At 39.2% G+C, this 12,569-nt stretch overlaps 2 protein-coding genes across 2 annotated transcripts; one reads left to right on the top strand and one right to left on the bottom strand.

Moving 5' to 3' along the window:
* Positions 1 to 682: 682 nt before the first annotated feature.
* Positions 683 to 6,029, bottom strand: mrps31 (mitochondrial ribosomal protein S31). The gene is made up of 7 exons (XM_022762522.1): positions 5,867 to 6,029; positions 4,788 to 5,273; positions 4,517 to 4,669; positions 4,207 to 4,350; positions 4,050 to 4,123; positions 2,195 to 2,335; positions 683 to 2,094 (listed from the first exon to the last, which is right to left on the bottom strand). The coding sequence occupies exons 1-7, from the start codon at positions 5,971 to 5,973 to the stop codon at positions 1,856 to 1,858; spliced, it is 1,344 nt and encodes a 447-aa protein (XP_022618243.1). The 5' UTR covers positions 5,974 to 6,029; the 3' UTR covers positions 683 to 1,855.
* A 268-nt stretch (positions 6,030 to 6,297) lies between these two features.
* Positions 6,298 to 12,228, top strand: taf6 (TATA-box binding protein associated factor 6). Its single transcript, XM_022762566.1, has 15 exons — positions 6,298 to 6,502; positions 8,258 to 8,415; positions 8,564 to 8,650; positions 8,760 to 8,913; positions 9,015 to 9,071; positions 9,160 to 9,279; positions 9,422 to 9,543; positions 9,706 to 9,783; positions 9,878 to 9,979; positions 10,084 to 10,266; positions 10,557 to 10,631; positions 10,715 to 10,840; positions 11,001 to 11,174; positions 11,399 to 11,590; positions 11,678 to 12,228. Exons 2-15 carry the CDS (start codon positions 8,260 to 8,262, stop codon positions 11,966 to 11,968), a joined length of 1,917 nt encoding a protein of 638 aa, XP_022618287.1. The 5' UTR covers positions 6,298 to 6,502; positions 8,258 to 8,259; the 3' UTR covers positions 11,969 to 12,228.
* The last annotated feature ends 341 nt before the right edge of the window (positions 12,229 to 12,569 follow it).

Genomic DNA, 12,569 nt, shown 5'->3' with positions numbered 1-12,569 from the left:
TGCATTCACGGCCCAATCACAGGCTCCGTCTTCTGGGTTTCACAAATTGAGGGCGCATTCAAGTATTTAAGTACAGTATTCTTTGGTTGGAAATCATGCCTAAATGGACCCTGCTTGAAACCAAATGTGCATCATATATGCAATTTATTTCTTTAAAATTTGCAGTCGACCTTACATAGTTAATTCGGCTATTATTGACATATCTGTACTCTTCATAGATGGTATGACTTTAATACATAGACTGTATATACGTGTAATCAGTGACCAGTCATTATTAATTGTTGCTGTGTGTTCTTTCCGCCACCTCAAACCCATGTCATTAATTCTTATAATTCCAACGCATTTTGACGGCACCTAAATGCACCATAGATGCAGTAGGACATGTAGAATTCCCCTTGCGCTTTGAAACACACTTTACCCATGTCACTACCAGAGAAAGGTTTTTCTGAAAAATAAACTTTGTCCCTTGTGGTTTTGATAATAAAATCTCTAACAGGTGGTCTTCCTTTAAAAAAAGTGGCATGTTTCTATAAGGTAGTTCTGTATTTTCCATAAAAGACCTCAATTCCATGAACAGCCCAGCCATCAGTTTGTGTTTTTGACCTGTTACCTATGATTTTGATATCCAATACACTGTTATTACTTCACGAAATGTTATGACACCACTTAAATTATAGCTTGGTCCTTCATATCCAGTTTTATAACACTAGTTAATACAACAGCTCCAACACATTAGTGCATCACAGCCTTGTATAGGACCATAGCTGACAGCAGTGCCATCTAGTGGATTATTAGCATATAAGGAATTTCAGAACATAACCAGGTGTCTTTCCACACACATTTTTTGTACTTTATACAGTCCACACGCATACAAGTAAGGAAATGTTGCCAACCTCTTATCATGCCAATCCTGGCTGTGTTTAAGGAAAAGTGAACAAAATGTGGAAATGAGGCACTTTAAAATGTCAAGCTCTCAGTTTCCACACTTTCTCAGACAATAGATTGCCATGGGTGTTTTTAGACCAGAAGGAATCTGTGTGGTACATTGTTAACATGTTTTTTAACTTTAAAAGCACTTCCCTTGCAAAGTGCACAAGGTTCAAGGTCCAATTACACATCTACTGTAACCCTGATCTTAGGTCCTAGATGTTGCACACAAGTTATCCTGCCTGGAAAAACACCATTAATCATTATCACAGCTGTTTGCAGACCCGACACTAAAAAAAATACAAAAAATATTTTGATCAAACCTATTTTCTTTTAATGTGGAGGTCTTTATCAATCCATCAAACTTAACAGTCTAGTGTTGTTTTATGTGCAACCTAATCTGCAAACTAATCAAGTTAACCAGTATTTTTGTACATTACTTAATACACCAGTGTACCACACTACCGCAGTGACTGCCTGCATTAGCATTGGACTATGCAAATACAGTGTGAACAATGATCAGTGGTACATGTGGGTGGCTGAAATCAGCAAAAAGCCAAGACTGTTTCTTTGCTGCTTTATATTGTTTGTATAATTAATACAAGCAACATTTCACTTTCCTCCTGCACTGTTTTCTTCATCATGTGACAAGACAATATTGAAGTGATTAAACAGTGGTTTTATGGTCTGATCAATGTTTTAGAGACAGTAGATACAGTATAATGTTTGACACCGTGACACAGACTTTATGCCAGTCCACTCTCACAGGCCTCCTGGAAAGCCCAGAAATCTAAACCAGGTTTCTACTGGCTCCTGTTAAACTGTATGAATAAGGACAGTCATGGTTGCAAAGCCCCACTGAGAAAATGGCTCTTGCTTTTATGTGTTCACAGTCAAGCGAATATTGAAAATATATTTAAGTGTAAGTTCACTTCAGGTAAACATCAGCCTCCTTGAGGACGTCCTCTTTTTGGTGGAAGTAGTCTCTGAACCAGGAAATGTGTTCCCTCTTCTGCTGGACAGTCAAGTAGGGATTCCTGGACAGACCACCCACCACAAGCTCCATGAAGTGACGCACTGGTCCTTGACTGGGGAAGCCCTCATTCAAGTGTTTCTCTAGGAAGATATGCTCATGGAACGGAACACTGGACTCCTCCACCTCCAGGCCTGACATAAGAACAAGAAGACACTGTCACCATGTCCCTTGGCCAAACTTTAATTTTTCTGTCTCTGTATAATGAACACAAACACAGCATTCATTACTTACCAGCTTCATTGTTGATTGGGTACTGCCACATTTTCCCCTCTTTGGTCCACTGGATCATTTCCTCAAGCGCATTGCGGGGCATATTGTTGACCAACAGAGACAACTGATTAGCAAAGTCCATGTCCCATAGAGTTGGCCGCTCTGAAAATATGATACCAGCATTATTAGTAAATGTGCCAATGAAGTTTAAACCAGAAGACTTTGCAAGGTGACGTTCAATTTAAGAGAAACAGAGAGAAACTGCATGACAATAAGCATTAATGAAGCTGTGCGCTCATGAGAACAGTTTGTGTTACAGCAATGTATTTATTTAATTTGAGCAGGAGTGGCTAACTTCTGGAGGAAAAATTCACTGTTGCTGAGCTCCAGAGATCCTGTGTGGAGAAACTTCGAGAAGGACTACAAATTCTAAGAGTCATGTCAGGTTTCCTCCAAACATGACGCTTAGAATTGAGGCCAAACAGTTTCAACCTTGGTTTCATCAGACCAGAGAATCTTGTTTTTCACAGCCTGAGAGTCCGTTAGGAGTTTATTATTGCAATAGTGGCTTGTTTTCTGCTTTGATATATATACATTATCAGCTGTGAGACCTTTCCTAATCATGTCCAATCAAATGAATTCACCCCAGGTTGCCTCCAATCAAGGTGTAGAAACATCTCAAAGATGATCAAGAGAAGTGGGAAGCACCTGAGCTAAATTAAGTGTCATAGCAAAGAGTCTGAATACTCCAATGTGATATTTCACGTTTTAATTTTTAATACATTTGCAAACATTTCTAAAATTCTATTTTCACTTTATCTCATTATGGAATATTGATATAAGACTGATGAGAGAAAATTTGTTTTTTTTGTTTTCTTTTAACATAAAGCCGCAACATAACACAATGTGAGAAATGGAGGGGGTCTGAACACCTTCTGAATACAAAGTATATGTAGTGAAAACTTTGAAGCAATTTAACAAAAGGTGCTAAGTGTATTTTTAGGTGAAATTGAAGGTATCACTATATTCATATGTGTAAGTTCCAGTGAATAATGTCCAGTGAGAGGCATGCTGTCTTTGCTCAGAGACTATTTTTACAGAGTACAGAGGACTGATAGAGAGCTTTGTCACATGGTGCAACAACAATCACCTGAAGCTCAATATTAGCAAAAACCAATGAGCTTCTGGTTGGAACAGGAGGTACCCTGTCCTGGTAAACTCCTACAAGTCAAATCAATAAAAGAAAAATGGGACTGAACTCACAACACTGAAGCCTTCTTCATGAAGGGACAGAGCAGACTGTTCTTCCTAAGGAGACTCAGATCCTTAGGCATATATAAATCAACTTGCCTTGACTTTGTTAAGATTTGTTCTGCTGTGTTTCTACTGTAGTAGTGTGTAAGGCTTGGCCAATAAAGCTGATTCTGATAGAACATAACTTTAGCCATGACAGTAGACAATACTTCAAATATAGATGTTACTGCTTCACACAAATCTTCAACCCGGCAGCGCAGCAGATCTATACAATCACTAAAGTTTCAAGGTGGGCACCCAAGATTAGTGTCACCATTTCAGTATCTAACCAAATATGAAATATGGTCACTATGGTCCCCCTCTCTTCCTGACTTACAGCATTGAATAATGGCCAGAAAAGTATTTTTGCAGAAGTTGACCTTTGACCTTTTGTATATAAAATGTCATGACTTGTATATGATATATGATGATGATGATGATGATGATGATGATGATGTATATATGATGACTGATATTAGTGTGAATTTTTGTCAGAAGTGTATAAATCTTTGAGTTATGGCCAAAAATATGTTTTGTGAGTTCACAGTGACTTTTGACCACAAAAATCTAAATTCATTATTACCAACTGCTGATTCAACTCCATCTGCATCAGTAGTGGGGGAGAAGATGTTGAGTCTTTTCGCTCTCAACAAGTTCCTTCAAAAAAAGATAGTAAAACAAGCATTAAACACAGTCCATCTTAAAAACGATCTGAATAAAGATGTGATGAATAGATTTACCCTCTTCGAACACTGTCCAGTTCAGCAGTGATTCCTCCGTCCCGCTTGTATCCTCGCCCGTCATCATCAAACTGGATGTGATTAATCCACCGAGCATTCTGTCGGTTGGGATTCTTTCCTACTTTCATGTCAGCAATAATTTCTCTGAGAAAATATTATTGGATTAATGTTCATTACTTCAGAATGAGGCCTTGTATTTTTCACTATCCAGGCTGAAACCAGAAAAGAAATGTCCCATTCTTTTTTAAAATAGTTATTCCATTAACATTCATATACTGGAGACATGTACACTGGACTCCAGGACACATACCCAAGGTTGTTCATGTCCCCTTTCTTCTGAACCTCAGTGATGGCCTCGTGCTGCCTCAGCTGCTTCAGCAGATCAGACTCGGCCTGGCTACAGTTGGGCAGAGTGGAGGCAGCAGCAGATGCAGCTGCAACCAGCTCAGGATCCAGGATCACACTGAAAAACACAGTGCAGAGAAGCTGGAATCAGTGGATGAAGAGAGACCAAAGCTTCTGGATATCCTCCTAAGGCAATAAATGACACATTTTACAGGCACAGACCCCCTCCCTCTCACCTCTGCGATGAAGCCTCCCCTGTAGCCTTCTGAAACATACTGATGGTGCTCTCCATAGCGGCTGGATGTGATTTGGGGGCAGACTCATGATTTTGTTTCACTTTCATTATTTTGAGCTTCCTCTTATTAGTAACTTCCACCTTCATGGCTCCAAGAAGGTCAAGGAGACTCTCCTTCCCACTCTTAGCTGCATCAGTCTTTACTTGTTGTGACTTGACACTCTGGTCAATTTTAACATCCATCTGCTGCTGCGTAGTGCTTCCATCATCTGTCTTTAACACCACTGGTTCTTCCCTTTGTTCGGCCATCTTCATGACTTTTCCGTCATCTTCAGCTTTCTGTGTTGCCAAAGTTGGACTTTCCGTTGGGTCAGCCTTTTCATCTGCATGTGTTTTTTCATCGTGATTAGAGAGGACATCAGGTTTCTTTTCACAGAGCCTGACTGAACTTGTGCTGATGGCTTTGACTCCACCTCCATTAGCAACCCTATGTTAAGAGCAAAACACAGTTAATTATCATAAGGGTAATAACCAGAATGGGTAACAGAACTATTAATGATATAATTCCAATATTCAATATCAAAATATGGCAATTATTATTAGATTAACGATTAACCTGCCATTATTTTTTAGATAAATCAAAGATCAATCAACAAGTCAATTAACTCTCATGTGTGACAAAGAACAGCTACAAATAAGATAAGCATTGAAAACATGAATGTCTGTCATTAGGAAGTGAATTGCTCCTGACTGAGGGGATGGATGGGTCCATCTTCTCTAGATTCATAATAGCTGTAACTTTATATGGGGGTTACCATGGAAACGAACTGACAGCGATGCACCTACGCCGCTCAAAGAAACGTCAATCAAAATGTCCCGCCCACCACTGCAGGTTAAGCAAGCTAATAGCTAACTGTCTCATCCTCTGCTTTTATGGAAACAAGTAACACTCAAGCTTTTTCGCCTGTACAAAGTCACCCGTTTCCTCATAAAAATACATCACTTAACAGTAGTAGCAGTGGTTAGAGTTAGCAGACTGTGTGTGATCATGTATCCCGTTCGGTCAGACACTCCACTCACCTGAAAACTGCAGCCTTGTCGCATTTAGCTGGCAACACACTCAACTCATAGACACTGACTGCAGAATTTCGAGCCGTGTAAACAGTCTTGAAAAAAAACCTGTACATGGTTGCTTCTTGCAATGTCCTTCCACGTTCCTGACATTTGTCTCCGTTACTGCAATATAAGGTCCCCCCTGTAAACTCGAAGGTAATGTTGGTTCCGGGGTCCCTTTTCTAAAGGGACTGTGTTTATCGTAGGGAAACCATTTAATAATAATTTGGAATATGTAACTATTTACTTGTGGCACTGGATATTTTTTCCACTTAAAACACACTCCCGTACCTGAATTGTAGTAAGTTACTTTTCAATAAACTTGAGGCGGTTACTCGATCTGTAAAGTCCTTTATTGTAGTCTCGCGATAGCACAACCGGTCGGAACGTGACTCAAAATGGCGACGCAACACAAGCGCTAATTCACGACCGGAGGTCCCAGCTGCAATCCGTGAATTAGTTAGTTATTTAAATCAAGAGATGGATGTGCATAGAAATGAATTAGCTTTGCGAAATAGTTACTGCTGTAAATCTCACCATTGACTGTTTTTATTCGCATAAGTTCCTGCTTGAACTCAGAAAGGAGAGAACAACTTCGCACAGGTAAAAACGTCAACGGAAGCTAAGTTACTAGCATGCAAGCTAACATACAGCAAATTTAGCCTACTGTAAGTTAATATTAAAGAAATATGCGGTCATTAAAGGGCTTAAATTTAACGCTTAAAATGATTTTGCAATTAAGTTGTTGCGTTTGATTGAATATACTTTTAATGTGTCCTTTCTGTTGCGTGTAGCTTGTTGGTCATTCCGTCGGAGTGATTAACCCGCTTTCTGTGCAACTCACTGTTTGTTTACACACACGAAGTATGTATAAAAAAACTCTTCGGTGTTCGTTTTTTCATGACTTACAACTATGAACCAGAATAGATGTGATTAGGATTTGTAGTTCCTATACACTGATATATATAAAGTACAGAGATAAAACTTTTAAGTTTGCCCCTCAAGTCGATATTGAATTGAGACATCCTCTACAGAAATCACATCCTTCAGTTTATGCGAATAGGACCGTCTTATCTTTGCACATTTGCATCATCATTTTCGCAAAATTGCTCCCTTACCAAATTGCATGATTAAGTGATTAGGTTCTGCTATAAATACAGTTACGATTAAAAAAAGTCGTTTGTGATTTGGTCTTGACTTGACCGCTCCAAGCCATAAACATTATTGTTTTGAATCCATTTCCGTATAGCTTTGGCTTTATGTTGGGGATTGTTATGTTCATTTTGATTTATGTTAGAGAATCATCCCACAACATGATGCTGTTACTACGAGGTTTCATAGTGAGGTTACTGTTGCTTTGTGACGTCCGGTTTTTTGGCTAAAGCCAAATTTTGATTGATGCTGATCAGGAGAAAGTGTAAATTTGTTTCCTACATGCCCTCTGGCAAACACTAGTTGAGATGTCTTATAATGCTTAACCACTGACTTATTTTTTGTCACTCTCCCACAAAGCTACAGTTTAACATTCAGCCATGGAAATCAGTAGCTCCTCCTATGATGTGATTGGCTTCCTTATTGGGGTTCCTGCATTAGTTTCAATGCCCTGCTTTAGGCAGATGTATGGTTGTGTCATATTGTTGAAAAATATCCAAATGATGAGCTGCAATTAGACATACTCTTTCCCATATTTACACACTGCAAATTTACATTCAGCAAAATTATGTCTATAGAAATAGACTATAAACTGATAATACCAGCTGGACCATCACATAACTAGGGCTGATTATTTTCATATTGATTAATCTGACAATAATTTTTTATGGTTAATCGATTAATCGTCTATAAAATGACAGTACATACATGGTGAAAAGTGCCCATTATAATTTCCCACACAACAAAGTGACATCTTCAGGTGTCTTGTTTTGTCTGACCAGCAGTTCAAAATCCAAAGATGTTCAGTTTACTATTATGTGTGACTAAGGAAAGTTCCAAATCCTGAAAAATTTAAGAAGATACAAACAGCAAATTAAAACTAAACTTTTGCTTAAACAATGTCTTAAACAATTATTTGATTATCAATGTAGTTGGCGATTAATTTTCTATTGATCGACTAATTGACTTATTGTTGCAGCGCTCCACATAAGGAAATCGGGGGTGTCAGTAATACATCAGTATGTTGAGATTGTGACTTCAGACCCACTGAATGTTTATTATTGACATTGAACCATTCAAATTTTGTAGAACAGAAAATGTTATACCAAAAGATTAAGGCTGCAGTGAAAAATTCTCCTGAATAAGTGTAATGCGTTTGTGTGTACATGTGAGAGGTGATATTCACAGACCTGTGTACTTTGTTAGCCATGGCGGAGGAAAGACGACAGAAGCAGTGTTCGGTCGTCCTGCCCACGGAGTCCATGAAGGCCATGGCAGAGTCTGTTGGAGTGGGGCAGTTACAAGAGGAAAGCTGTGTAGCCATAAGTGAAGAAGTCAGCTACAGAATAAAAGAAATTGCACAGGTAAATCATGTATGATTGAAGCAGAATGTTGTATTTGCTTCTGTAAATTGAAACAACATCCTTGAATGTCTTAGTTTACATAATATCTCATACATGAGCTTTATATTTGAATTCAATGCAGTGTCTTTCTTTTCCCCCTTTTACATAGGACGCTCTCAAATTCATGCATCACGGGAAGAGACGTAAATTAACCACCAGTGACATAGATAATGCTCTCAAACTAAAAAATGTGGAGGTAAGGGAGAACTGTTTTTTATTGCCTTGTTAAAGCACATACTTATTTGAAGGAAAGCGTGAAGTGGGTCTTTCTTTCTTACTTTCAAAGTGAACCCTTCTCGTTATAGCCCCTGTATGGGTTCCAGTCGCAAGAGTTTATCCCTTTCCGCTTTGCAAGTGGTGGTGGAAGAGAGCTTCATTTCTATGAGGAAAGGGAAGTCGACCTCAGTGACATTATTAACACACCGCTCCCCAGAGTTCCACTAGACGTGTCTCTCAAAGGTACCCAGATCATCAGTATTACAAGCCGGGATATTGTATTGTCGTGCTTTGATTGTATGGTTTTGTATGCTCATACATCACACTTTTCTGTTGATCCATAGCCCACTGGTTAAGCATTGAGGGGGTGCAGCCTTCTATTCCAGAAAATCCACCACCAGGTGAGCCCTGTTTTTAAATTTTCTTCTTTAAAAATACAAAAAAATCTGAAGGACAGACAGACAATAAATTCTATTTACTATATTTTAGCACCAAAAGAGCAACAAAAGGCTGAATCTACAGAGCCCCTCAAAGTTGTCAAACCTGGTCAGGAGGAGGAAGCTACAATTCAAGGCAAGGGTCAGGGGGCAACTACTGCTGATGGCAAAGGTCAGTATCTTGTGTTATATTAAAACTAAACATGTTTTCTGTTTTCTTCTCCTGTGCCTCTGCATTGTTTCTTACCTCACTCCCAAATCATTTATGACTATGGTTGTCCACTTCATCCCATGTTTGTGTCTTTGTCTTTCAGGAAAGGAGAAGGGTCTAATAAGGTTGAAGCCACGCAGCACTCATGAACTGTCTGTGGAACAGCAGCTCTACTACAAGGAAATCACAGAGGCGTGTGTTGGCTCCTGCGAAGCTAAGAGAGCTGTAAGTTCTGCCTGTCTGTCTTTATATATTGTTTATTAAAGGAAGGAGGAAAGGAAGTTTCGAGTAATTAACAGAATTGTGCCAAATTTTCAAATTATTGTTTTAACCTTGTTTGTCATGTCAATTTTGTTTGATAAATTTTTTGGATCTTGTTTCATTCAGGAAGCTCTACAGAGCATTGCCACAGATCCTGGGCTGTATCAGATGCTTCCAAGATTCAGCACATTTATTTCTGAAGGAGTGAGCATCTTTTCCAATGTTTTCTAATGTTCTGAAACACTACTCACCCAGTCATATCTCTACTGAGAGTACTGACTTTATGCTTTCCTCTAAGGTTCGTGTAAATGTGGTCCAAAACAACTTGGCTCTGCTGATTTATCTAATGCGGATGGTCAAAGCTCTGATGGACAACCCCACCTTGTATTTGGAGAAATATGTGAGTGAAGAAAACAGATAAAAATGTTGTTTTATCTTTTTGATGGTTCAAATTTCAACAAGTACTTTTATTCTAATATTTTTTTTTTCTGTCTGTATTTGTAGCTGCATGAGCTCATCCCAGCTGTGGTGACGTGTATTGTGAGTAAGCAGCTGTGTTTGCGACCAGATGTTGACAACCACTGGGCTTTACGAGACTTTGCAGCTCGCCTCATGGCCCAAAGTTGTAAAACCTTCAGTACTACGACCAACAACATCCAGTCCCGTATTACCAAGACTTTTACTAAGGTGGGTTATTCAGTTGGCCAAAAATATTGAGGTAAAGACAAGTTTTGTTAATAGAGCAAAACATATAGAAACATAGTTTAAGCAACCAATTTGACATGAGCCAAATAAAGACCAAATATCTCTCTGGTCAAAACACTCACCAATAGTTTTGAGAATTTTTTTTTTTTTTACCACAGATACTGTATGTTTAGGGTGATTAAATTCAAGGACCATAAATTTTACACTTGAATTTGACACCACTGTTTCAAAAACACCCCATGTACTAAACCAGACTTGCGTGTTTTCCTCAGAGTTGGTTGGATGAAAAAACCCAGTGGACGACACGTTACGGCTGCATCGCTGGACTTGCTGAATTGGGACCTGATGTGAGTGTGATTGTTTTCTTTGAGCCTTTTATCATTTTCACGGTTTTTGTTCGGCACCAACATCCTGATTTTGTCCTCTGTAGGTGATTAAGACGTTGATCCTTCCTCGGCTTACTGTAGAGGGTGCTCGCATCAAAGCAGTGATGGAAGGACCGGTGGTCTCCAATATTGATAAGATAGGAGCTGACCATGTTCAAAGCCTCTTACTGGTAATGAATGATGTTTGGCAATTATTATGCATTAAAAGTAGCCAGTACAATACATTTGTAAACTAAAACAAAGTATTAATCAGTAATTGTTTCTTAATTTGTATCAGACCAGTTCGCATGTTTCATATGTAAAAAATGTGTTTTTGTTTTGTTTTCAAAGAAACACTGTGCAAGTGTTATTGCCAAGATACGACCTCAGCCTGACAATGTGGAGCAGTACCGGACAGACTATGGTTACCTCGGACCCATGCTTTGCTCCCATGTAATGAAAGCCAGGACTCAAGCAGCACTGCAAGCTCAGCAAGTCAACAGAACCACATTAACAATCACACAGGTACATTAAATACATGATGAAATTATAAATAACAGTGGAAAGCTGGGAGGACATTTTAGAAAAATCAGCAATAAAAGAATAAAGATGCCATGAAGTAATTGATATTTTACGTATCATTTAGGCATCACTCTTACAGCTCAGTGTTTATGTGGACCTCTGCAGTATGATGTGTGAGTAAACTAGCAAACAGCTGTTCAATAATCAATGATGACTTCTTCTTGCAGCCTCGTCCCACTCTTTCAGTCTCTCAGAGTGGGTTAAGTGGGTCGACAGGGCCTCGCACTCCCAGCATCATTAAGGTTCCAAGCTCCCTTACTCTGATGTCCCCTCGACCAGGAACCCCATCACAGCCATCTCCTCCGGCTACGAAGTACATTGTCATGGCAACCAGTGCAGGAGCAGCCTCAACTCAACAGGTACTTTACTTTACTGAAACCCTTCTCTATAAGATCCACAACTCCCCAGAACTTGAATTTACATCTCCCGTTGTGTCTTCCCTTTAGGTAATCACCCTCAGCTCTTCCCAGTCAGCTTCACCAGTAACAAGCACTGTTCCCAGTGCGACTTCGACCTTGCAGCCTTTGGTAAAACTGGAGTCTGGCAGTGGCCCTGGACTGACAGGGTCACGACCTCTGCAGAAGTACATAGTGGTATCTCTGCCCTCCTCTGCCTCTTCCTCTTTGGAGCCTAAGAGTTCTGTGCTACCAACCTCAATTTCCTCAACCCCACTAGAAGCAGGGATGAAGATGGAACGGTCCGAGTCTCCCGGAGCGAGCACACAGTCGCCACACTGAGACTTGTTTAGGTAGTGGAGATTTTTACCATGTTGGTGCAGCTGAACACACAAGGAGGTTTGTTTGGGCTGAAGGTAAAGGGTTAAACTCTGGAGTGGTATGAAGGGGAATATCTGAACTCTTGACTGATGCAAATGTGACCAGATGTTGTAAATATGTTAATGCCCAATGAAAACTTGAGGTCAGTCTGTGAGATCTGTAATGTTTCAGCTTATATTCTAATTGATTTCATGTTCTTTTTTTACTCTAAAATAAATCTGATTTTGTATGAACTTCTTTATCTATTTGTTTTATGTTTCTATTTTTAAGAGATAATTTTTTATTATAATATTCATAGTTATTAGTAATGTTTTTCATCAGAAACTTTCATAAATTATTACATGACAAATATTTGAACATACAATGCAATCCACATTGTGATTGAGTCAGTGCAGCAAATGACCTGGATGTGTAATGTTGACAGATATAATGTGATGGAACCATAGGGATACCATTGTGCTCAAGTCTGACATCATTAGGAAACACAAAAGCATAGCTATGTTATTAAAATTGGTCATTTCAGACCTCGTTTATTACCTGTTTTATATTTTCACAGGGAAGA

The sequence above is a fragment of the Seriola dumerili genome, unplaced genomic scaffold, assembly GCF_002260705.1.
Source record: "Seriola dumerili isolate Sdu_G_001 unplaced genomic scaffold, Sdu_1.0 BDQW01000449.1, whole genome shotgun sequence".
Classification (NCBI taxonomy): Eukaryota; Metazoa; Chordata; class Actinopteri; order Carangiformes; family Carangidae; genus Seriola; species Seriola dumerili.
This window is presented reverse-complemented; position numbering and strand designations above follow the sequence as displayed.